At 50.5% G+C, this 26,011-nt stretch overlaps 1 protein-coding gene and 1 non-coding gene across 7 annotated transcripts in view; one reads left to right on the top strand and one right to left on the bottom strand.

Moving 5' to 3' along the window:
- Positions 1-16,175, top strand: part of DCAKD (dephospho-CoA kinase domain containing) — a 32,607-nt gene extending 16,432 nt beyond the window's left edge. For 2 of the 6 annotated variants that reach the window (XM_053570170.1, XM_053570169.1), the window contains exons 2-5: positions 8,311-8,467; positions 8,829-9,032; positions 12,436-12,523; positions 14,907-16,175. In XM_053570170.1, coding sequence (XP_053426145.1) covers positions 8,356-8,467; positions 8,829-9,032; positions 12,436-12,523; positions 14,907-15,198 — 696 coding nt within the window. In that variant the 5' untranslated portion in view covers positions 8,311-8,355 and the 3' untranslated portion in view covers positions 15,199-16,175. The other 4 variants (XM_053570172.1, XM_053570174.1, XM_053570171.1 and 1 more) reach the window with 4 other exon arrangements.
- Positions 1,631-1,767, bottom strand: LOC128571448 (small nucleolar RNA SNORA2/SNORA34 family). Its single transcript, XR_008375861.1, has one exon. It is a non-coding gene; the product is annotated as a small nucleolar RNA SNORA2/SNORA34 family (small nucleolar RNA).
- Positions 16,176-26,011: the final 9,836 nt, after the last annotated feature.

Below are 26,011 nucleotides of genomic sequence, written 5' to 3'. Positions count from 1 at the left end.
TTTGAACCCACCACCCTCCGCATATGGGGCCGGCGCCCTACTCACTGAGCCACAGGCGCCGCTCAGGATGTGAGGTTTTTAGCTTAAGCAAGTGGAAGGTCTGTCTGCTGTTTAGGGAAATAAAGTAGGCTGCAGTGGCTGTGACCTGTCACACATTGAGTTGGCGAAAATGAGGTGACTGTGACCTGTGTCACCTCATTTAATCCTGACAAGACTCCTGTGAGTAGTCATTATTAATCCCACTTTATACTCCAGGAAAGAGAAGCTCAAAATGTGGAAATAAATTGCCCTAGGCCACACAGCTAGTTAAGGAACAGAGCTAAGATCCCAGCCAAGGTCCCTCTGACCCCAAGCCTTCGAGAGTGGGCATTTCCCATGATACTTTTTCTGCATAATTCCAGGAGAATTGTCCAGTCCAAACAACCTCCATGCTACCAATGAAAGCTCCCTGGAGTGATGGTTTGTGTTTGGAAAGTGCTCAGAAAAGAGAGGCTTATTCCCTCTCCTTGGTGCTGGCAAGGGGTGGCATGAGAGAGAGACTGATGCCAGCACCCCCTCTTGTGGCTTCCTCCAGGTGACTGGAGGCTGGAGGAGGTGGTGGTTAATAGGCCGGGCAAATGAAGATAACTTGGACTCAGGTTTAAACAGCAACTTCTCAACGATAATGAAAGATAACAAGGGGGGAAAGCGTTTATAAAAATAGCATTTAATAGTTAACTAGAAAACAATATAGTTTTGCAACCACTGGTTTCACAAAAAAATAATTGTGCCCCAAGTCAGGGAATGATGTGTGCTCAGAATGATTATACTGATCATTGGAGCAAAAATTTCTCCTTCCAAAAGCAATTCAGAGGGGATACGTTAGGCCAGTCAGGCATGCCCAGTGTGAAATCCCAAGAGGCTGTGAGAGAAGGCGGAAAGAGCCACAGCTAATGAGGAAGCCGGGGTTCTGGCCCCATAGGTTCATGCAGGTTTGGGGTTGTTGTTTGGGAGATGTGAAGCAATAGGACTTAAGGTGGGCACCTGTAGTCCCAGCTACTCGGGAGGCTGAGGCAAGAGAATCGTTTGAGCCCAAGAGTTAGAGGTTGCTGTGAGCTGTGACACCACGGCACTCTTACTAAGGGCAAGATAGTGAGACTCTGTCTCAAAAAAAGAAAAAAAAAAAAGGACTTGGTTGTGCTCACTAAGATGGGACCTGTTTGGGGGTGTTGAGTAGAGGGGTGACATGTCTGATGCTTCGTTAAAGGGGTCACACTAGCTGCTTTGTGGCTAGAGGCTGCAATGACCTAAACTCTCCCAAGGGATAAGAGTGTGTCCATTCAAATATCAGTTCCTTATTTGTTTAACCCATTGGGTGTTTTATTTGTTTTCATTTTTTTTCCAGGAGAGATTGGCTAGCAGCAAGTAGCATGTTTGTTGTTTTTTTTTTTTTTTACTGTAGAATTCTCTTTTTATTTTGGGTAAAAACCCACAGTCATTTTGGGGAGCTGTAATTAAGATTTAACAGCATTATAATTCTAACAAATAAATATCCTTGTGAGATAAGTATAATAATATTTTATGGGTATTTTGGAACCCCAGTATTAAGACTACAAATACACAATAGCCTACATCTATCACCAATGACTCATACTGTTTCTTTCTCATGAATTGACCATTACATTTCCAAAGTTCTGAAATGGCCAACAGACCATAGAAAGATAATTCTTTAGGCTCCTGCTTGAAACCAACAGCTTCAGCAAACTGCTGGCCTTGATTCAGGGCCAAAGCAAGTAGCCTGTTTTAATGGAAAAAGGGACAGGTTCATTCCAGCCTCCTTTTGCTATGAACAAGAGAATGTTGACCCCAAGTATTTTCTCTCTTCCTTACACTGATACATAGACTTGGTTATGGAGTCATTTGCCCATTAATTCTATAAAGAGTTATCAAACACTCCCTCTAACATAACTGTTATAATAGGGAATATGGATTGAGTGCTTATGTGTGCCAGACACTATTCTAAGCACTTTGTATATTATCTCATTTACTTTTCATAGCAACTCAGAGAGGTAATTGCCATTAGCTCCATTTTACAGATGAAGAAACTGAGTCAAAGAAAGGTTAAGTAACTTGACCAACATAACTCACCTGGTAAGTGATGGACAGTATACATGGTGCTAGAGACAAGAGGCACAAGACAAGCTAGACATGGCTTATGGCTTCATGGAACTTGTTTTATCTAACATTGAAAAATAGTCTTAGTTGTATGTTTTACTGGGTGTAGTAGCTCACACCTATAATCCTAGCACTCTAGTGAGGCCAGTATGTGGGGCCGGAGCCCTACCCACTGACATAAGCCAGAGCAAGTTCAAGTTCAAGACCACCCTGAGCCTAAGCCAGAGCAAGATCTTGTCTCTAAAAATAGCCAGGCATTGTGGTGGGCACCTGTAGTCAGTCCTAGCTACTTGGGAGACTGAGGCAAGAGAATCGCTTGAGCCAAAGAGTTTGAGGTTGCTGTGACCTGTGACACCACAGCACTCTACTGAGGGCAACAAAGTGAGACTGTCTCAAAAAAAGAATAAAAATAGTTTTACATGGGAGTCACTTTGAACCTTTTCTGGTTTGGAGGGCTGACTGCTAAGTAAACATATACAAACAGGCCAGGTGTGGTGCCTCATGCCTGTAATTCTGGCACTTTCGGAAGCTAAGGTGGGAGGATTGCTTGAGTCTGAGACCAGTCTGTGCAAAATAGATAACCTTGTCTCTACAAAAGATAAAAAAACAAGCTGGGCATGGTGGCTTGGGTCTATAGTCCCAGCTACTTAAGAGGCTGAAGCAAGAGGATCACTTGAGCCCAGGAGGGTTGAGGCTGCAGTGAGTTATGAGGATGTCATTGCATTCCTGAGTTGGAAGCAGAACAAGACTCTCAAAAGAAAAAAAAAGTCACACAAACAGAAATAGAAGTACAAAGTGTGATGAGTACTGGAGGGAAGGAAAGTAGAGAGGTGAGCGATGCCAGGGGCCTGACTGGGGTTGGATGTTGGACAAGGCTGCTCAGGGAGGACTGTGACTTGCTCCCTGGTTGCTCTCAGGCCCTGACTCAGAGATTTCTCTAGTCCCTCATTTTGCAGCGATACCCCCCATCATTCTTGCTACCCTTTGGCACTCCCACCCCTGCCAAGAGTACCATGAGCTTATTCTTTATGCCTCTCTCCCCACTCCAACTCTGCACAGAGTGTAAGCTTCTTGGGGCAAATACCAAGCTGAACAGTACCTGGTGTCTAAATGGATGACAGGGTGAGTGCAGATACATGAGGAGAAGCCAACCACGAGGTGAGTACAGCCGGAGCAGTACGCCGCAGGGGATCTGAGGTAGGAATGAGCCAGCATGCTCAGGGACAGAAGAAAGGTCAATGTGACAAACAGAGGGCATGCACGGAGGTAGGGGTCACACAGGGCCTGGAGACCTTTGTGAGGGGTCAGGAGGAGGTGGATTCTGCCAGTGGATTCTGGAGAATGATGACATGAGCCAGAGCAGGAAGAGGGTCATGAACAATGGTGGTCACTTGTCCATGTGTGCCTGGGTGGTCTAGGAGGGACACAAAGGCATCTGTGTCCTTGCTGAGCCTTGAGAGGTCAGTGAAATCTCTCTCGCCACAGCTTCCTGCCCCAACAGATTCGGCAGATCTGTGAGGGGCATGCATACAGCCACCAAGGGCAAGGCCTGCCTGGCCACTCCTGCTCACCTGGCAGCACTCTGTTCTCAGCTGTTTTCATTTGTTACTTATTGTCTGTCTCCAGTTTTCCCAAGGGTCAAGACCTGTTTTTTTTTTTTTTTTGGTTACCCAAGAGTTCCCAGGAACTGTTGCCTCTAAGCACAGTGGAATGAGTGACAGAGGGGCTTGTTGGACAGGAGCAGCTGTTATTTGTCCAGCCTTTTGAAGCCAGGGGCCCAGAGCCTCCCTGGGCATGTGTTCCTCCATCCCCTTGGCCTTCCTGGCATAGGCCAAGCAGCTGTGGATGTTTCCACAGATGGTCATCCAAGGCACCAAGAGAGGCAGATATTTATTAGGTTACCCTAGGAGCCTAGAGATGACATTTGTGCCCTTCGCTGTCCACAAGCCCCTTTGTCCTTCCATTCTGCAGGAAGAAAACAGTATAATAATCAAGATATCATTTCTCTTTGGTTCTGAATTGATTTGCCTACAGGTAGATTTATCTTCCTTATTTTTTCTTTTTCTTTCTTTTTGTTTTTTTCCTTATTTTTTCTTATCATGTGAAGGTAAACTTTTCAGGCTGAGCGTGGTAGCTCATGCCTATAACCCCAGCCTTTGGGAGGCCAATGCAGGAGGCCACTTGAGACCAGGAGTTCAAGACCAGTCTGAGCAAGAGTGAAAACCTATCTCTATAAAAAATAGAAAAATTGGTCTGGGCTTGGTGGCTCATGCCTATAATCTTAGCACTCTGGGAGGCCTAGGTGAGTGGATTGCCTGAGCTCAGGAGTTCAAGACCAGCCTGAGCCAGACCAAAACCTCATTTCTAAAAATAGGCAGGCATTGTGGCAGACACCTATAATCCCAGCTACTTGGGAAGGTGAAGCAAGAGGATCACTGGAGCCCAAGAGTTTGAGATTGCTGTGAGCTGAGACACCATAGCACTCTACCCAGGGTGACAAAGTGAGACTGTCTCAAAAAAAGAAAGAAAAAGGCAGCACCTGTAGCTCAGTAGGTAGGGTGCTGGCCACATACAACAAGGCTGGCGGGTTCAAACCCATCCCAGGCCAGCTAAAATACCAGGGACAACTACGAGAAAAAAATAGCCAGGCCTTGTGGTGGGCTCCTATAGTTCCAGCTACTTGGGAGACTGAGGCAAGAGAATCGCTTACGCCCAAGAGTTTGAGGTTGCCGTGAGCTAACGCCACTCTACCAAGGGTGACATAGTGAGACTCTGTCTCTAAATAAATAAAGTTAGCCTGATGTGTATGTGCTGGAGCCTGTAGTTCCAGCTACTTGGGAGGCTGAGACAGGAGGTTGTTTTGAGCTCAAGAGTTTGAGGTGGAGTGAACTGTGATGACCCCACTGCACTGGAGTTTGAGTGACAGAGCAAGACACTATCTCAAAACATTATTTTATATATATTATATATATATATATATATATTTCTTTTTGAGTACATTAAAGGCAGGGGTCTTGACTAGGGGTTATAAACCCTGAATTTCATCTAGCCTTTGCCAATAGCTGTGGCCTGGGCAAGTTTCTTTTCCTCTCTGGGGCTGAGTCTCCACCACTGTAAATGAAAGTTAAGATCTATTCTGAGTCCTGCTATACACCAGAACTGCCTGGACAGCTCCATCCCAAGAGATTGGTTCTGTAGGTCTCAGGAGAGCCCCGGGCATCTGCATACGGGGGTATTGAGGTCTGTTCAGCCAGATGGTCTTCCAGCCCTTTCAGTTGAGCCTGGCAAGGTTGAGTGACCGGGTAACAGTGGCTTGCTTTCAATGATGAGGGATTGTGTCCCATTTGAAACTGGCCCTTGCCTGGTCATTAGGCCCGACTTATCCTCAAGTCCCACTCCTATTCCTCCAGCTTGGTCTGCAGAAGAAGAGGAGCGACTCTCCTTGCTTTAGGAACAACACAGAGTGGGGTTAAAAATGCTGTCCCTAGATTTTCTATTTTAAAGCTTCAGCTGGAAGGACCAACTTTTTATTTCTTTTACAACTGAATCCTGCCCTTAACTCCTCTTTTTGTAACCTGAAGGGAGATCACCTGGGGTGATTCCAGCCTCAGAGAGATTGAGGAGAAATGATTTTTAAATGGTAGGATAAAATAGTCTCTCAGTTTGGATGGTGGTTCTGTGATGGGTATTTTCCCTCTCCACCCTGGCACCCAGGGTGGCATGAGCTGAGGCAGATTTAAATTTCTAGCTTGGGCCCCTACTTCCCCAAGTCATGCTCAGTCACATCCCAGCAGCTGGCTCTCCTGTCACTTGGTATGTTCTCAGAGGAGGCAAACTCATTTCAGTATAAACTCAAGCAAAGTGCAGTTAGGACAGTAAATCTGCTCTTTAGCAGAAAAGGTCCTCTGACAGATTTAAAGGTCCAAGAGAAGTGATGTGAGGCTAAGGAAGGGTGAGAGGTCTGGCCTTGGATTTCATTGCTTCTAGCCTGGGAATAAAATCCAAAACACAGTAACCCCATTTGCTCCAGAATATGCAACATGACTTTTTAAAAAGTCTGTTATGTGATAATCTGAGGTTGCAGGAATAGGGATATGACTTTATAAAAGTCTTTTTTTTCTTCCTGTGCCTTGAAAGTACCTGTAACCCCAACTTTTCTCCTCTGTCACACTCTCACAACTATCTCTTAGTCATTTACCACTCATCAGGCAGTGTATTATGGGCTGTGTGTGCATTGTCTCCTTCTTTTGTTTTTAATTTCTTTTTTGAAGATGGGGTCTTACTCTGTCACCCAGGTACCATCATGGCTCACTGCAGCCTTTTTTTTTTTTTTTGAGACAGAGTCCCACTCTGTCACCCGGAGTAGTGTGCCATGGCATCAGTGTAGCTTGTAGCTATCTCCAGCTCTTGGGCTCAGATGATCTTCTTGCCTCAGCTGGGACTACAAGTACCTGCCACAACTCCCAGCTAGTTTTTCTATTTTTTAGTAGAGATGGGTTCTCACTCTTGCTTAGACTGGTCTCAAACTCAAGCTATCTACTGGCCTCCGCCTCCCAGAGTGTTAGGATTACAGGTGTGAGCCACCACTCCCAGCCTCACCTCACTGCAGCCTTGAACACCTGCCTCAGCCTCCTGAGTTGCTGGGATGACAGGCATGTGCCACTGTGCCCGGCTGTGGATGTGCATGTTTTCATTCAGTCTGCACAACAGCCTTGTGAGGCAGCATTATGATCCATTAAACTTTATTTTAGGGAGAAAAAAAACTGAGGTGCAGAGAGGAAAGTGACAGGGTTGCACAGCATGTGATCCGGGAGCTGATTTGAAGTCACACTTTTTTTTTTTTTTGTAGAGACAGAGTCTCACTTTACCGCCCTTGGTAGAGTGCCATGACGTCACAGGACTCACAGCAACCTTTAGCTCTTGGGCTTACGTGATTCTCTTGCCTCAGCCTCCCGAGCAGCTGGGACTACAGGTGCCCGTCACAACGCCTGGCTATTTTTTGGTTGCAGTTTGGCCGGTGCTGGGTTTGAACCCACCACCCTCGGTATATGGGGCCGGCGCCCTACTCACTGAGCCACAGGCGCCGCTCCTGAAGTCACACTTTTAACCTTTGTGCAGTGCTATTGCTGCTTAGTCGGAAAGAGCCACAAACCATAACACTGAGCTCGGAGATGAGCAGGCCTAATCAGTTTGGGCCAAAACAACTGGGAGACCGGAAGCAAAGGGAAGAAAGGGAGGCACAGCCTGGCCAGGGAGGCTCCGCCCTGAGTGTGGGGAGCCCTGGGGCCATCTGAAGAGAAGAAACCCTCAGGAAAGGCAGCCAGTATTCTTTTAAAAATATTCATAAAAAAGGCAACACTGCCACACCACCCACCTGTCACCCTTTCCTTCATGTTCCTACTTGATTAGGTCTGTACTTCTCTAAATCTCAGGCTTTGTGGCCACTGAGATACTGCTTGCTGCTGAGCTCCCATCTGGGTCACTTCTGGGCTGTGGAGAAGAAATGAGCATCGGTCCAGACTAGCTGCCCAGCCAGTCCTAGTGCTGGTGCTCGCAGTGGGTGGATCATGTGACCTTCTATGGGGAGGAGGGCTGTTAGGCAAAAGAGGGGCCAAATGCCCAGACTCTCGACTTTCCTGCAACTCACTTGGGTGGCTGTAGGCAGGCCATTTCTTCCCTGTGAGCCTCGGTGTCCCAGGCTAGAAAAGGGAGGCCAAGAGGAGGGCTTGTGGGAATCTGAAAAATGTCTTGGATACCCTAAGGAGGGACAGGTGTCTGTCTTCTTGCCATAGGAAGTTGGCCTGCAGCAGGATACTGCCTCCTGCAGAAAGTACTTTGCCTAACAGCACCTGGCCTGGTTCTGCCTGCTCAGCATTTGCACTGTGTTTGCCTTTTTTATGAATATTTTTAAAAGAATACTGGCTGCCTTTCCTGAGGGTTTCTTCTCTTCAGATGGCCCCAGGGCTCCCCACACTCAGGGCGGAGCCTCCCTGGCCAGGCTGTGCCTCCCTTTCTTCCCTTTGCTTCCGGTCTCCCAGGTGTTTTGGCCCAAACTGATTAGGCCTGCTCATCTCCGACAGGCAGGTCCTGCTTGCCTCTCCCTCTGGTGGACCATCCTGATCGGCTGAGTTTGCCTCGCTCTCTCGTTATTTCCAGGTACCTGGCTTCGTAATCTCTCGGACCTCTCTCTTTCCTGGGAAGATGTTCCTGGTGGGCCTGACAGGAGGCATTGCCTCTGGCAAGAGCTCAGTGATCCAGGTGTTCCAGCAGCTGGGCTGTGCGGTGATTGATGTGGATGTCATTGCCCGGCATGGTGAGTTGGAGGGGGCCACTAGGGCTTGTACGTGGCCACTCCCCTGTGCTTCCTTTCTTTGTTGTGCCTCCCTTTTTGTAAATCTCAGAGGAAAGAAGGCTTGCCTTCTTCTTCTACCGCCTGCTCTTTGCTCTTCCCTCTCTTTAGATGTCTCCTCCCAATCCCAGCTTGCCTCATTATGAACAGAAGAGGTTCTGTGCACTCTGCTCTTTTCCTTAACTGCTTTCCTTCCCCTCATTTGTTTTTGCTCCACCTGAAAGAAGCACCCTGGGTTCCCTATCGTCTTGTCTCTAGTCAGCTGGGGTCCTCTGGCTGGCCTGGTGGCTCCAGAGAGTAACCCAGCCTCCTCTTCATGCCACAGTTGTCCAGCCAGGATACCCCGCGCACCGGCGCATTGTGGAGACCTTTGGCACTGAGGTCTTGCTGGAGAATGGTGACATCAATCGCAAGGTTCTGGGGGACCTGATTTTTAACCAGCCTGACCGACGGCAGCTGCTCAACGCCATCACTCATCCTGAGATCCAAAAGGAAATGATGAAGGAGACCTTCAAGTACTTCCTTCGGGGTAAGACCCAGGGCCAGGGCCAGGGCCAGGGCCAGGGATGAGGGCAAAGTCCTTTCCTTCCAGGGCCAGGACCCTTCTCCTCTGCAGAAAGTTTGGCCATGGGTAGGGAGCAGGTCATTGAGGCTGATCAGTTTACACTGCTTATGGACACCCCTGCCATGCAGACCCCCACCAGCCCCAGAGGAAAGAAGCACATGTCCCTCAACTCTTAAGGAGGTTGACAGTTTAATGAGAAGAGACACAGAGGTTTTTGAACCATGATCCCAGGAAGTAAGTTGGTTTTTCTAGTAGGGATGGGAGTAGTAATAGCTGGTTAAGTTCAAATCTTAACCCTGACATTTTCTAGCCTTGTGACTTTGTCGAGTGATCCAACCCCAATTCTGTGCCATGGGGATAATAATGCCAACATGAAAATCTATTGGGAGGATTCAGAGTCTATGTCAGTGATAGTTATCTCACAAATATAAACTGCAGTCTGTCAGTTTTGGTGCTGGTTGAGCTACCTGGGAAAGCAAGGTTATAGTCTGAAAGTCAGAGCGGGGGGGTGGGGAGGCAAGATGGCCAGAATAGCCAGGGGAGGGGTTCCAAGTGGAGGATAATTCTCTGGGGCTAGAGCCCCATGGAGGGGTTATTCCAGCAAGCTCAGGGACAGCCAGGTGAAGTGCCAAGACTGAAAGGAGGGAGCGTGTTGGCAGGAGTCTGGGGTCAGTTAGCAAGAACCTTCTCCCAAGCAATACACTATGGTTCAAGCCCTGTTCTTCAAGACAGTGCTGGGTAGGGTGACCTGTCTGTCCTAGATGGGGTCAGTGACCAGGAAGAGTGGGATGGCAGAGAGCAGTGTCTTGGGATCAGGTGAGAGGCTGGCCTAGGGCCCTGGAGATCTGCCTGCCAGCTGTTGGCTTATGTGTCCCCCCAGCCTGGGCCTCCAAATTCCAGGCCTGGATGCCTATCTCCCTATTTTCAGGCCTAATGCTGAGGTGTTCTTTCTTGGAGGGCATGGGGGGGGACTTTTAGATTTTCTTTGGTCTTTTACACTGTGGTGATGGCCAAACCCCTCCCTTATTCTGTCACGCCTCAAGTGGGAACCTCTCCTTGCTCCCATTCCCCTTTGGCCAATACCTCCCTCCAGAAGAGGGATGACTTGACAAACATCCTTGATGGTGACCCTTCCCCATCTTCTCTGGCTCTGCATCCTCCCTGCTAGACCCACTTTGCTCTTCTTCATCTCAGCACCTTGCCATAAGGCCTTCTTCCCTTCCTCCACCCTCAAGAATTCTCTGGTCTTTTTCTGCCTTTGTCCTGCTTCATGTGTCTGTGCCAGCCCCCTCCCATCCCCCACCCAAGAGCATAATCTTCTGCCTTTCATTCCTGCCCTTTTGCATTCGCTCCCAGGCCAATTGCAAGTGCATCTGCAGGGCTTCAAGACGGCAGCAGTTCTCCTTTTCTGAAATAAGCATTGGATAATGTCACCCGCTCCAAAGCTCTCCCTCTGTGTCATCCACCAAGCCTCCCGCCTCCCCAGCCACCACCACTTAAATAAAAGCCAGAAAGCGCTTTTCAGCTCGATAAGGTGAAAAATGGGGACGACAGCTGTGGCTTCCACAGTCGCAGTTTTTCCCTGATGAGTATAACAAATACAACTGTCAAAATTGGTATAATCAAACGTCAGATAAGATCACCAGCTGTTGGGGACTTCTCTGTGTAGGCAGGCGGATGTCTTAATAGAGTCAGGATGGTTTGCAGAGCTTATCAAGCAGGAGGGATGTGACAGCTGAATAGCCCTTTGCCAGTGAACCTGAGAGCTGGCCAGGAGCTCCCCAGGGGGCCCGGGGAAAGGACAGTGAGGGGAGAGGAGGCAGTGTGAGCAGAGCAAGAAAGGGAGATAAAAGGCCCAGAAAGGAACTGGTCTTGGCTCCTGCTCCAAGATGGGGGTACTGGAGAGCTGGCCTCCCTCCTGCAATAGTAACCATCATTTATGGTACACTTTGGAGGGGCTGGGAGGGGTTGCTGCTGTGTAGTTTACATGCATTCAAAACTCATGATATTTGCCTTCATGCTGTGAAATAGGTATTCTTTTCACTTATTTACACAGAGGTTTGTTAAGGTGGCCCAAAGTCACATGGTGGGGAGGCAGGGGATTACCAACCAAAATAGCCATCAGAGCCCATGCTCTAACCTCCTTGTTGAACTACAAGCTTCTCTTGGGCTTTCTGAGGAGCAGGCCCTGGGGAACAGGAAACCAAGTAGCTGAGGTTGTCACCCCATCCCCAATATTACCTTGAGAGCTGGAATTGGTGTGATGTGTGTTTGGTTATGTGGTTGGAAATGTTTGGAGTGGGACACTCCAGAGGTGCAGTCTACTGCCCCATCCAGGCCAGGGGTCTCCAGCCAAATGCATATTCCTGTCTCTTACCCTCACTGCTCACCTGGACCTCTCTCAGCTTTGCACATACATACATAGGGGTCACTGGTGTAAAGAGAACCAGGAGCGGTGGCCTGCGGTTTTTCTGGGCAGCAGCCTGTGGTTGAGTTCACTCACTGTGGGTGGGGTGCCGCCTTTGACCAGCACTGGCTTCTAGAGGCCAGCGGTCTCCCTGCCCCCTATGGTGAGTTGTGTAGTAGTCGTGGTAGCAGTCATAAGCACTCCCACTGCCGCCAACCCAGGCCTGCAACTCCTGGCTATAGGTCTGCCTCTGATGGGAGAAGCAGCCTCTTTCCTTTTAGGGCTGCTGCCACCACCCATATGAGCCTCTCATGGAGTGTCAAAGATGACTCTTAGCAGGAGCCAGGCCTGGACATGGCCCTAGAGAGGGAACCTATCCTTTGGGGGGGGTTTTGAGCAAAGTTGGGATGAAGTAGGGCTGAGAGGGCCCAGATATCCCTGGAAGCTCTCTCCAATCCCCTGCAGCTCTGGCTGTGTCATTTCCCTGAGAAATAACAACTCTTTGGGTTCAAGATCAAGGTGAACTAGATGCTTTGTGCCTACCCTGACTGTCTCTTCATCCCTGCCTCACATTGCCTGAGGCCTCTGCTTAAGCCTACACAGTAGAGCCTCCCTACTCCTTGGGCTTTGCAGGTCCTCCTTCCTTGAATCCTCACTTCCACTTTCTTGTTTTCAAGTACCAAAAGTCCTGCCTACTTTTCAAGGCCGGCACAAGTGCCAGCCCTACAAAGTCTTCCCTGATCAACCAGCCAGAAATGATTTTCTGCAGCATCCTGTGCCGAATGGCATTGGAACTGGCTAGTGTTCAGAGTATGTCTGTTCTTGGAAGGTCTGCCCCTCTGCTGAGCACTCTAAATGGTGGGGCCAACAGTTTCATCTCACTTCCCTCACCTAGCATGTAGTTAATTTCCAGTGTATTCTTGCAGACTTGAATTTGTGGGTTTTCCAACCTCCCCCCAGGATACCGCTATGTAATTCTGGATATCCCCCTGCTATTTGAGACCAAGAAGTTGCTCAAGTACATGAAGCATACAGTGGTGGTATACTGGTGAGTGTATGGCATGCTGAGACTGAAAAGGAGGACCCCTGGGAAACCGCCCACACTACTTCTTCTTTGCCCTTCCCCGCAAGGCGGCTAGGAGAGGTTTGTGGAGCAGTGCCCAGAGTCTATAGAACCAACTTCTGGGCGGGACCCAGTTGCTCCTGGGGGGGGGGGGGGCCAGTTGCTCCTGGGGGCAGGTATGGGAAGAAGTGGGCCCCCAGGCTTCTCTAGTGTTTGGGGAGGGCTCCCCCTGCTGGCCACTGGAAGCACTTCATCCCAGCTGCCAGGCCTTGCCCACTTCCCTGCTGTGGTTCAGCAGCTCCCTTCGCCTTCCTCTGGCACTTCACAACCTTCCAAACAACTCCCACAATTTGTTACTTCACACAGTTTACCTTTCAGCTTGAAGTGTTCAGGGCAAGGGTTGATATTTCTGAGTTACTGAAGATAAAATTGAAAGGGGGAGGTACAAATTTGTCCAGAGTCACCCATTGGCAACACCTATGAACAGGAAGTTGCATGGAGGGGACTGTCAGAGCCCAGCTAAGGAAGGAACTTTATTCTCAGAGTCCCCCAGGACATGCAGCAAACCAGAATCCAGGTTTAGCAAACAGGAGGATCAAACCGTGGGAGAAAATGCGTCACAGCCCCAGCAGGGTAAAAGAATAGATAAAGCTACAGAGTACCTTTGCCACCCAGAAACTTCCGGATGCCACAAGTACAGCAGACACATAAGGTGGGCACTTGACTCTGCAGGTATTTTGGGCACAGGGTAGCTCTCAAAAGACTACTTTGTTGGAGGCCCTCCCCCTGGAGTCCCCTGTGGGCTGTCATTTCAAACCCAGTCTGAATCCCTTGAGCCTTGTATTGGGACTCCAGGGGTCCTCTTAGCACCCCCTACTGGGTCATGTCTCCTCATGTAAAACTGCAACCTCTCTGGGTTCTTTGTTCCCTGTTTGTAAAACCATCAGCTAAGGCCAACTAGACCCTCTAAAGACCAGAAATTCTCTTTGCCTTAGTAACACAATTGGAATTTTGTACCTAGAGATAAAATTTTTTTACAAAAGCATCTTAAGTCTTAGACTGTAGGTAAGAAGGTAGAACAGGGGCTAAGCGCATCCGCAATCCCCAGATTACTGTGCTACCCCTGCCACCCTCCTCTTCCTGCACTTTACTTTGAGGTTGGTCTGTTTGCTGAGCAGAGATAGCTGGGCTTCTGGTGGATGAGTGATCCTGCCTGCTTCCTAGGAGATCTTTAGCCCCACTCACTAGCCAAAGGAGCCTTTGCCAGAATCCTTGGTGCTGCTCATGTCTTGCTTTCAGCACATGTAGGTACAAATCCCAAGAGATGCTAGAAAGAAGAGTCATTGTTTGCTTATCACCAAAGGGATCTGCACTTTACAAAAATAAACTACCCCTGGTGCATTTGAAATGACATAGGGCATTTCCCAAAGTGTGATTATACTAGAACATGATTATTCTTGTTTTTGAGGAATTTGCCAATTGTAGGTAAGCATTTGGATTTAAAAAAATCCCATTACTACGATAGCGCCATGCTTTAAACTAACTGTAATGGAACCATTTCTCAGCCCCAGGAAGGGCTGTTGGAAGGTGCTGTCTTCACATCCCAAGAGGCCCTGTGGTCTGGAGTTCACCTTGAGAGTTTGTGCACTCACAGGGAGCCCTGAGCCATTTCCATTCTCTCACCAGGCTTTCTTAGCCACAGATTTGTGGTACTCCTGGCAAGGATGGGATGTAGTCCTTGTTCTCAGCCAGGTAGGAATTGGCACTATGACCTTAGCAGTACACTGTCCCCTATACCAAAGGAGATCTGTGGCTTCTGTAGTTCATTTTCATAGAAGATGGCCTCCCTTGTGTTTGGCCTTGCTTGGTTTGCTCTCCAGGATTCCTAAGAAGGGACCAAATGCTAGTGATCAAATCTCCCCATTTTATAACTGAAAAAACTCAAGCCTAGTGACAAAGCAGAGAGACCTCAGATGATAGAAAAGAGAAGCTGGAGCCCCTCCTGCTCTTGTTCCCACAGAGGGGCTGAGGTAGCTCATAGAAGTAGACAGGTATTAGAGGTGACCCCAATGCAGAGGACTGACTGAAGCCATCCAGGCCTGGCCATTCCAAACAGCTGCTACAGAAATTTTTCCTCTTTGTATATAATAAAGGGCTTAGCCCACAGAGCATTAGGGTCCTCCTAAAGTGTGGGGTGACATGGGAGAGGACCAGTGAGCTTTCAGGCCTTTCCCCCTGGCTGGAGGGCTCTATACCAGAGTAGGATAGGATTCAAAAGAAGTTTAGTCCCCTAACAGGGCTGTCCACCCTCTGTAACTTGCTGGTGAGAGGTAGGAAGATCTATAATGCTCTTTTGCCATGTCTTTAGTGACCGGGACACACAGCTGGTGCGGCTGATGCGGCGGAACAACCTGAATTGCGAGGATGCAGAGGCCCGCATCAATGCACAGCTGCCCCTGACAGAGAAGGCCCGCATGGCCCGCCATGTTCTGGACAACTCGGGCGAGTGGAGCATCACCAAACGCCAGGTCATCCTCTTGCATGCCAAGCTGGAACGCTCCCTGGAGTACCTGCCACTGAGGCTTGGAGTCCTCACAGGTCTGGCTAGCATTGTCAGCCTCCTCTACCTGCTCACCCGCTACCTTCTGCCTTACCCCTAGCTGGGCACTCCATGGCAGGAAGCCCCAGGCCTCCATTTCCTTGGAGGCTGAAGCCAGGTAACACATCCTGTTTCCTCACAACCTCCTGAAAACATACATAACACACATATGGACACTCTGAATCAGGCTGGGGCCCTGCAGAGGCAGAGAAACAGCCCACTGTCACTGGGGCACTTCCCCAGGGTGCCTTCCTCCTCTGGCACGACCTACAGAACAGCGTCCATGATGGTACATGGCAGCAATAGTCAGAGACTGGCAGGCTGGAGAACACTGTCTCTGTGGCCCTCACTAGTGTTTAGAGCTGGGAGGCCAAGTGTTCTCTGGGCTTGAACCCCCTCTGAAGACATGCCCAGTGATGGCCCAGACCTCCTTCCTGGACCATAGGAAATCATTCTGGACAAAGAGTTTTTACTTTCGAATGTAGTTCAACAGGGTTCTGCCCTAGGTTGAAGCCCTTGGCCAGGATGCAGTGTGGGTAATGCTGTAGCCAGGCAGAGGCCCACCATCCCACCATGGGATTTCTCCAGTGCTCCCTACACCCTGCCTACTGCCTCTCATCACTCTGCATTCCTAATCCTGAACTCTTGGTCTTCCTCACGCACCACACTGTTCCTCAACTCTGTGCCTTTGTCCAGCTGCTCCCCTGCCTGAAATACCTTTCCTTTTCTTTTTTCCTACAACTGGCTAACTCCCAGCTCAGGCACCGTTTGAAGTCCCAGGCTGAGTTAGGTGCTCTGGGATACCACCCCCCTACACATATTTTACCTTAATCCACAGTACACTAATCTGCTAAAAGCTGGTTGGTTTCTTCTATTAGACTGTAAGCCCTTTGAGGACAGGAACGGTGTCTTATTCATCTCTATGTTCTTCATGCAGAGCCTGGTTCACTGTTGGTGCTTAATAAAGTGTGTTAGTCTGGAACAACCAAAGTTCCCAGACTTGGCTGATGCCATTTGGGGCTACACTTGGCTTCTTCCCACACTGGGGCCTGGATCCCTCATTTCCTGGGCCCCAGAAGGAACAGTAGCTGTCTGGCTTCTCCCTGCACCCCAGGAGGACTCCACCCAGGTCCTAGATACCTTTGTAGTAGGTTGATGGAGGTGCCAGGCAGCATCACTCCCTCCTACCCCACTGTTACATCTGCCTTCCCTTACCCAATTAGACCAGTGCAGACATCAGCCTTCCCCTGCCAGAGCCTGCAGACCTGCTGATGTGTTGATCCTGTGGCTTACAGCCTATTAAGGCCAGAAATGAGTGTGACAGATGGGAATGCTGTGGTGGCCATATTTAGTGCCCCCTTTCCCAGAGCTGTTCATACCTGAGAGATCAGCTTATTAACTTATCGCAAAACCCCAAGAGGCAAAAGAAGGGTTGGGTAAGGTGGAGGTGAGCTGGTGGGTATGTAGCCAGGCAAGATGAGAATCGCAGAAGCCAGTTGCTTCCCCATCAGATGGGACCTGGCAGGAGTGGAGAGAGGAGAGGGAAGGTATGGGCCCCTGCAGTGCTCTGTCATCCCAGTAATTGAAGAAATGGCCCCTCCTGAGCATCTGTGGTATGCTAGACACTGTGCTGATGTGGAATGCCCTGGAGAGTTAATTCCCTTCCTGATCCTAGAGAGGGAGAAATTTGATCTGGTCAAGCCAGACTTCTGAACTCTGCCCACTGTACCTAGAGCTGCTTCTTATGGGGAGAAGGAGGCCTGTTATGGGGGCCTGGCTCTGTCACCAGTCTCCTGCTGCTACAATCTGACCCTCCTGCCTTCAGTGTCTGCTCTCAAGTAGGCTTCTTGGTGCCAATAAACGGGCATGATCAATGGAGTACAGTGAAAATCTCTTGTCAACTCTAAAGTTCCCAAGAATTAGCTTCCCTGACCCAGTCTGCTGAGTTAATGTGAGAATGTCAGAGGATGGCTGGGCTGGGAGGCATGGAAAAACCAGGAATCCAGTCCTGCCCATGCCTGATGTGGCCAAGCTCCCACTCCCGCTCCTCAGGCCTCCCTCCTCCCCAGCTCCCTTCCCAGGTGTGGTGGTCCAAGGCCGCCTTGAAAGAAGGCCTGCTTTCCCTGGGGGACATAGGGAAACTTGGGGGAAATTGCAGCCCTCCTTCCCCCTGGAGCCCAGCCCTGCGCCCCAGCGGCGGCCTCCTCTCCGGCCGGCAGGTGGCAGCACCCGCCCGGCTTGGGGCCGGCCTTGGCAGAGGGCTCTTGCCGGGCGCTTTCTCCCTCGGGGCCCGCCACTACCTTAGATCCCGGCTGAGCGGCTGCCGCGAGCGCTCCGCCTGGCCCCGGGTGCTAATTAGAAGGCTGCGTTGCTCTTCCACTTCCTCTCGCCCGGGCTCTGAAAGGGCGGAGGGACGTGACCCCATCCCCACCCCTGTAGGGGCTACAGGCCTCCAGCCGCGCGCTCGGCGCTGCGGCTCTGATCCCCACTTGGGTCTTCCTACCGGCGAGGAGCGCTGGAGCCCCGGGCGAAGGCTGCACGCGCGCCTGCCTTTGGGCGGGATAAAGAGCACAGAAAGGCCCCTAAAACTACCTCCTCCCCAGGCTGGCCCGAAGGGTAATACTCAGTTTTAGTTTACAAATCACATTCACGCGTTTACCTCCTGGAAATCTCTCAGCTCTGTGAGGGAGATGGGGCCAGAATTCTACAGAGGCTCGGAGGTTGAGCCACAGGCAGGAGCTTCTGGACTCCCAACACAGTGCTCCCCCAGCTGCCAGCACTGCCCCCATTAACCACATCTGGGTGCTTTAGCTGGTAATTGACAACTCCTCTTAAGATGTTCAGTCTCTTTGGTGGGGAGGGGCAGGTAACATTTGGGACACCCCACGATGGAGCCTCTATGGCTAGAAATTGAATGGGAGAAGGATAGCCCATCTGCTGAGAGCTCCTACTTCTCATAAAGGCATTTTATGTCAGAAGGAACAGTCCCAGGGGGCAGGAGAGGGAATGGGGTGGCTGAGATGATTCAGGCCATGGGGGGCATATGGGGGAGGCATATGGTGTGGGCAAAGGAGACCCCCCCTGGAGATGGTGGGAGAGAAGGAACAAGATGAAGGTGTGGGGTGCCAAAGGTTGCTTTCCGGCTCCTTCCAGGAAAGGAGAGAAGTGGCTGGTGGCGCTTCCATCCCACCCACAGAGCTGAGGCTGCACCCAGCTGGGACCCAAAGCCGCCTCTCTTTTCTCCCCACCTTCGCCTTCCCTCCCCGTCACTCAGATTCCAATACAATTTCCAGCTAACCAGCATGTCGATAGAACAAGTCGGGCGGCCGGATTGCTGGCCAATTACAGGAAATCATTCTGCTCCACAGCTCAGCGCTCAGGGAGAGGGAGGGAAAGAGGGAATTAGAGAGAGCAGAAGCCTAGCTTGCAGGCTGGGAAGGGGCTTCAGGAAGAAGGAGTGCTGCAGCCCCCAGAGGAGGAGGAGGGTGGTGGCTGGGGAGGCTACTGGGGGCAGTCCAGCCCAGGGCTCTTCCTCAGCCTAGTACAGAGCTCTGGATCCAGCTTCCTTGTAATGGGGAGATTGGTGCTCCAAGCCAGAGAGAAAGAGAGAGAGAGAGAAAACGAATTCTGGAGGCTGAGGGTGAATGCGGAGGACCCAGGAATGGAATGCGGAGGACAGTGGGGATGTTGAGACCAACCTCCTCCAGAGCTTAGTGCACTGAGGAGTGAGTATCTGTGTGTCTGGAAGTTAGAGTCCACACAGGCAAGTCCTGTGCTCTATAGCCAACCATGGACCCAGGGGGTCCTAGGAGTGTGGCAAGGAAGAAGGGAGAAAGGGGGCTACAGGTTGCAGCCAATGGGACTAGTAGCACCTCACTTCATGACAGTAAGTCTTCCATCCTAGCCATCTTTCCACTCAGCTGGTGGAGCACAGAAAATGGGAGAGGCCAACGGTCCCTCATTTACCTTCCCAGCACTGGCCTACTTCCTACCTCTGGCCCTCAAGAAACTTCCACTCGAAAACATCCCAGCTCCCCTCCACTTTCCAGGGGTCTGGATCCACCCTGACCTTCATGCTTACCTGGAAACCTCTTTGCCACCTGCACCCCATCCCTCACCATTTCTATCCCAGAACTGCCTCCTGGCATCTCTGCCCCAGACTGTCCTACCCACAGACCCTGAAACATCCCGCTCCCAGCACCAGTGATGAGTTCACCTTCCCAACCCCTCTAGTAGAATCTTCCCTCAAAGTACTAGAAGATCCTTGAGGCCCAGAAACTTTTGCTATGGACTAACTCCACCTCGTGAGTGCTTGTTGTCATGTTTGTCTTGAACCCCAAAAGGAGGCAACTGGGACCCAATGATCTCTCTGCTCCAGGCTGTAGCCACCTCCCCAGGGCTCCTCCCCAATTACTCAGGGTCTCACTGCTCCCTTCCCCAATTCCAAACCCTCTCTTTGAGATTCCAGGGGTTTGGCCTGGGTTAGATTGACCGTCAGCTCTTTGGCCAACCCAAGGGTTGACAGGTGGGCAGACATGGGAGAAGATATAGACCTTGTCACCCAGTGCTCTTGTCACCCAGCGGCGCTCGGGAAATTTGCTGAGTTAATGTGGTTGAATAGTAAGGCCACTTTCTTTCTTTTCTTTTCTTTTTTTTGTAGAGACAGAGTCTCACTTTATAGCCTTCGGTAGAGTGCCATGGCATCACACAGCTCACAGAAACCTCCAACTCCTGGGCTCAAGCGATTCTCCTGCCTCAGCCTCCCGAGTAGCTGGGACTACAGGTGCCCACCACAACGCCCAGCTATTTTTTGGTTGCAGTTCAGCCGGGGCTGGGTTTGAACCCGCCACCCTGGGTATATGGGGCCGGTGCCCTACCGACTGAGCCACAGGCACCGCCCCCAGTAAGGCCACTTTCAAAGATGCTTTGGTGAGGTGCATCGAGAAGGCAAAGGCAGCGCCATGGGACGACTCCTTCCCCGGGGTCTCTGCTCAAATATACAGGCTGAGACTTACGGGGCTGGCCCTGCTTGGGTTCACCACCACCGCCTCACTCCCTTGGAGCATGGTGGGTTCGGGTCGGCTTGGCGGAGCTGAGATTAAGCCTCGGTTCTTGGGCTCCTAGCACCGCCTCCCGGTCCTCCCCCCGGGCGCTGCCTCACGCGCCCCCGGCTCCCGGTGCTCGGCGATCCGGAAGAAGGCGCCCGGCCGGCCCACGTCGGTGATGCTCCCGCCCAGCGCGCCGCACTCGGCAGCCTGTAGGCTGCGAGCCATCGATTGGGCCGCGGGGACCAGGGCGCGCCGGCTCCCCACCCCTCGCTTTTCGCTTTTAATTGAAGTTTGTTTGAGCAGAGCGCGGAGCGGGCAGAGGCAGAAACCAAATATTTAGTTGCAGCAAATTGGCACCTCCAGATCAATTACCCAGCCGGTGTCAAGGCCTGCGCCTCCCCCCGCGCCCGGCGGAATCTCAATGCGGAGCTACCCACGCTCCGGCCGCCCGCCTCCATTCTGCGGCACGTTTCTCATCAGCTCCAGTCATACATCACTCGTGGCCGCGAGGGAACAGACTTTCAGTGGGAAAAGTTCCCCGGGAGGGTCCTTGTTGCTGATTCCCACCGTGCCCTGCACTGTCTGGCCCCCGCCCCCACTAGGCCTGTCTGATGGGGACAGCCTGGGAGTAGAAATGAGCTCCAAAGCAAGGACTTTGGTTCACACAGACCTCGCCCCAATCCCAGGAACTCCTCTGACCTTGAGGAATATACTTATGCTACCTGCCGCTCCGTTTTCTGCTCTGTAGTGTGGGGGCTTAACCTTCGCCTTGTGGAGTTAACAACATGGAGGGACAACGTCCTGTAAGAGGTCCTTGCAGCGGGCTGGCGGACAGCGGCTTTTTTTTTTTTTTTTTTAGACATAGTCTCACTTTATCGCCCTCAGCAGAGTGCTGTGACGTCACAGCTCACAGCCACCTCCAACTCCTGGGCTTAGGGGATTCTCCTGTCTCAGCGCCCCGGGTAGCTGGAACTACAGCCGCCTGCCACAATGCCTGGCTATTTTTTGTTGCAATTTGGCTGGGGCCACGTTCGAACCTGCCACCCTCGGTATGTGGGGCCGGCGCCGTACTAACTGAGCCACAGGCGCCGCCACAGATAGTGGCTTTCTATAGGTGCTAGTTCTCAGACCTGCTAGAGGGTAGAATAGGTTCTAGAATGAAGTGAGGGGGCCAGGGCAATGGCTCATCCCTGTAATCATAGCACTCTGGGAGGCGAAGGTGGGAGGATCCCTTGAGTTTAGGAGTTTGAGACTAGCTTGAGCCAGGTGAGACACCCCCACCCCGTCTATACTAAAACTAGAAAAATTAGCAGGCTATGGTGGCAGGCACCTGTAATCCTGAGGCAAGAGGATCTCTTGAACCCAGGAGTTTGAGGTTGCTGTGAGCTAGGCTGACACCAGGGCATTCTAGCCTAGGCAACATAGCAAGACTCCATCTCAAAAAAAAAAAAAAAAAAAGAGAGAGAGAGAGAGAAAATGTCCAGCTCAAAAAAGAGAGAGAGAGAGAAATGAAGTGAGGGACAGTGAGTGAGCGGCAACTCAATCAAACCACTGAAAAATACAAACAAGAAGTAGGAGGCAGCCAGCCCAGCAGAGGCCTAACAGGCAGCAGGACCCTGGCCAAGTTCTATCACGGAAAGTTCTCCCAGACCTCTAGCAGGTCTGAGAACTAGCACCTACAGAAAGCCACTGTCTGTGGTGGCGCCTGTGGCTCAGTGAGTAGGGCGCTGGCCCCACATACCAAGGATGGCAGGTTCGAACATGGCCCCATCCCAGGTGCATTTCGGCACAACCTCAAGAGGCCCTGCTTCTATAGTACCGTGGATGGAGACTTGGCCTGGAGGTGATCTGGGAGAGAGCAATAAACCCAAGGCTGAAGGCAGGGAAGGAGCCAGAAGAACACGCAGAAATTTACTAAAGGCTCCTGACCAACACCAAATTGAATATCAGGAAGCCAAGTAGGGGCCAAAGAGCAATCAGGACAGGTGGGCTGTAGTTGAGGCTTAGCCTTTTCCCAGCTGCATGACATTAGGCAAGTTATTTAACCTCAGTTTTCTCATGTGTAAAATGGGGCTGACACTCTTGCTCCCACAGCATTTGTGAGAAACAAAGGAGATTATATGTGGGAGAAGGGAAGAAACACACAACAGGAATGAGGCAGATGGTGCCAAGTTGGTGTGTGAGTTCTCTTCCTTCTCATGCTCAGTGTTGCTTCCCCTGACGGTACTGGAGGTGGGAGGAACACTGTAAGCCCCAGGCTTAATGCTCTGAGAACCCTTCCTTAAAGAATGAGGCTCTCAAAAAAAAGACTGATTTTAGGTTGAGCCCTCCACTCCAAAAAAAAAAGAATGAGGCTCTCTAGTCTGTCCTCTTTCTTCCAACTACTCCCAGAACCACCATTACACTCCAGCCATCCCCACCTCTCGGGCAAGAGTCAGCCACATCTGGATGAAAGTTCTTTTCTCATCAAACCCTGAGTCCAGGTGTGGAAAGACAAGCCTGACAAAATCCAGAGCCTCAAATCCCAGCCAATGGGAATTTACTCCTTAGCCTCAACTTTCCCCACTGTGAAATGGGACCATAGGTCATGACCACTGATTATGAGGTTCTCTTTGGACTGGTGAGTGACTTCTAGAGGCTGAATCCATTGCCGTGACTTCCATACTTGCTCCTATCCACCCCTATCCCCACACGCCAAAAGGTTATCTCTGCTGAGAAAACAACTCTGCCAGCCTCTTTGGGGGATGGGAAACCACCATTTGTCATGTCAGGAAGTCCTTCTGACAGTCTACCTTAAATTTCTCACTACTTCCTTCAGGGAAAATTGAAAGAACAAATAGCAAAAAGATAAATGCTTAAGGATAGGCCATACCAGACTATTTTTTAAAAATACCCACAAAGAGTGCAGGGGGTGGGAATTACCTTCAGACACAATGCTCTTTACACTAACCATCTTGGCGATAAATATAGCTGTGTAATTCTTTTTTCTCCTTGGCAGAAAGAAAGGCTGAGGCTGGCCAGAAAGGCAGAGGGACCCGAAAATATAAATCAATATGTGACTTTAATATATGTGCTCTCGGTGTCTGTGTGTGCTGGGGGATTATTAGTAACCTTGATTCCAGCTCAGTGTCCATGTGAGGCGGGGAGATGTGCGGCCCCCAGGGAGGAGAAGAGAAATTAGGAAGCCAAATTCTTCTCCTGATTGACACCTGGGTAAACATTATCCTGGCAGAAAGGGAAGAAAAAAAGATCAATGCTGGGTATTTTTATCACGTTCCAGGGACGGACAGGGGGGGAAATTAAAGAAACAGTTCCCTAGCGTCATTGACTATGCTCATTTCCAAGGTGGAGGCAGATGAGGTGGAACCCAGGTGGGGGGGGGGAAGAGGAACAAGGGTGGGAGAGGAAAGGGGCATGTCCTGGGGAGGAGTGGTCATTGTTTATTTTACCCACTAGTGTGAATGGGAGCAGGTACAAAGGAGCCATGCCAGCTCAGTGTCCCCTGCTCAGTGGTTAGGTCGCTGGCCACGTACACCAGGGCTGGTGAGTTTGAACCCGGCCTGGGCCTGCTAAGCAAACAAACAACAAAAAAATAGCTGGGCTTTGTGGTGGGTGCCTGTAGTCCCAGCTACTAGGGAGGCTGAGGCAAGAGAATCACTTGAGCCCAAGAGTTTGAGGTTGCTGTGAGTTGCGAAGCTAGAGCACTCTACAGAGGGTGACAAAGTGAGACTCTGTCTCAAAAAAACAAAACAACAACAACAAAAAATAAAGGCAGGGCAAAGGCACCAGCTTTGATGGGGGATCACGCAAGCCCAGACTTTGGCTTCAATGGAGGCCCAAGAGACATTAGTCTTAATGGGGCTGTCAGGGGGCTGTTGCTAGTAGAAGGTTCCTGGAGTGTAAGGAGGGAAGAGTGGCTTCAGCAGGAGCTGGGGGAAGTGAGTGGTCCAGGCTAGGTCAACACCAGTGTGGAGGCAGAGGCATCCATCTGGGTCATCTCAGAGCTAGTCAGAAAAGCCTGGGCTTCTTCCTCTGCTTGGCTATGTGACTTTGACCAAGTCATTTGACCTTACAGAGTCTCATCTTCCTTATCTATAAAATGGGAGTAAGTGGACAGTGCCTGTGGCTCAGTGGGTAGGGTGCTGGCTCCATATACTGAGGGTGGAGGGTTCAAACCTGGCCCCGCCCAAACTGCAACAAAAAATAGCTGGGGGGTGGTGCCTGTGGCTCAAGGAGTAGGGCACTGGCCCCATATACCTGGGGTGGTGGGTTCAAGCCCGGCCCCGGCCAAAACTGCAAAAAAAAAAAAAAAAAAAATAGCTGGGTGTTGCAGCAGGCGCCTGTAGTCCCAGCTAGTCGGGAGGCTGAGGCAAGAAAATCGACTAAGCCCAAGAGCTGGAGGTTGCTGTGTGCTATGATGCTACAGCACTCCACCAAAGCCATAAAGTGAGACTCTGTCTCTAAAAAAAAAAAAAAAATTCCTGGGCAGTGCCTGTGGCTCAAAGGAGTAGGGTGTTGGCCCATATGCCAGAGGTGGTGGGTTCAAACCCTGCCCCAGCCAAAAACAGCAAAAACAATAAAAAAGTTCTCAAAAAAAAAAAAATTGGGGCAAGCAACCCCAGCCCACAAGTCTCACAGAGGTTTTATAATGAAGTCACACAAAAGGCAGGACAGGGGGCTATTACTATGTGGAGAAGTACTGCCCGGGGGACATAGAATGCAAGCCACATATTCACTTTTAAATGTTCTAGTAGCCACATTTAAAAAGTAAAAGGAAACCATAAAATTGATTCAAATAATATGGTTTAACTTAGCCCAACATTTTCAGTTGGTTATCATTTCAGTATGTAGTATGACCACATTCTAAGTGCTCAGTAGCAACATGGGACAAGTGGCTTTCATTTTAGGCAAACACAAATTTGGACTGGGCTGGGTGAAATGGCTCAGAGCTGTAATACTAGCATTCTGTGAGGCCAAAGTAGGAGGATGGTTTGAGGTCAGGAGTTCTAGACCAACGTGAGCAAGAGTGAGTGAGTTTCTACAAAAAAATAGGAAAATTAGCTGGGTGTGTGGCACACTCCTGTAGTGCCAGCTACTTGGGAGGCTGAGGCAGGACGATGATTTGAGCCCAGGAGTGGGAGATTGCAGTGAGCTATGATCATGCTACTGCACTCTAGCCTGAGCAACAGACACCCCCCAAAATCAAAAAAATAAATCAGGACTGAGAAGCCCCCAGGGTAGGGCCTTCTGCTCCTGTGACAATGGGAGGGGCCTCTGGAGGCAGAGGGCAAAGTGAGTTTCTGAGAAATTCGAGGCAGAGCACCCTTTTGGGGGGAGGCAATATTATGGCCTGGCAGGGGCTCTCTGGTGGGGGGAGACTAATAGCAATGGTCTTCTTTCTTTTTTTTTTTTGATTTTTTTTTTTTGTTTTATTAAATCATAGCTGTGTATATTAATGCGATCATGGGGCACCATACACTGGTTTTATAGATCGTTTGACACATTTTCATCACAATGGTCTCCTTTCAGTAGGCCCCCCTAAAGTCCCCAGTTGGCCCAGGTAGGACCTGGGGCTGGGGTAGAGGCTGAGCTCCCCTTTTGGGTATCCGCTAGCACCTAGAGCAGCTGAGATGTAGAGAAGAGCCTGGCAGCTGGACTTGGAAACATTTCATTCCTGGTGCCTCATCTAAGGCTAGGTGGTCTCTGAGCCTACACCATCTCTGAATGGTAGATGTTTATGATGAACCCTGCTTCAATGGGGTAGAAAGGTTTCTTACACAAAGTGCATGTTTGTAAGCCATGAACATATGTGAGGAGAAGAGACAG

The sequence above is a fragment of the Nycticebus coucang genome, chromosome 18 (assembly GCF_027406575.1).
Source record: "Nycticebus coucang isolate mNycCou1 chromosome 18, mNycCou1.pri, whole genome shotgun sequence".
Lineage (NCBI taxonomy): Eukaryota > Metazoa > Chordata > Mammalia > Primates > Lorisidae > Nycticebus > Nycticebus coucang.
The sequence above is the reverse complement of the archived record's forward strand: the minus strand, read 5'-3'. Positions and strand labels throughout refer to the sequence as shown.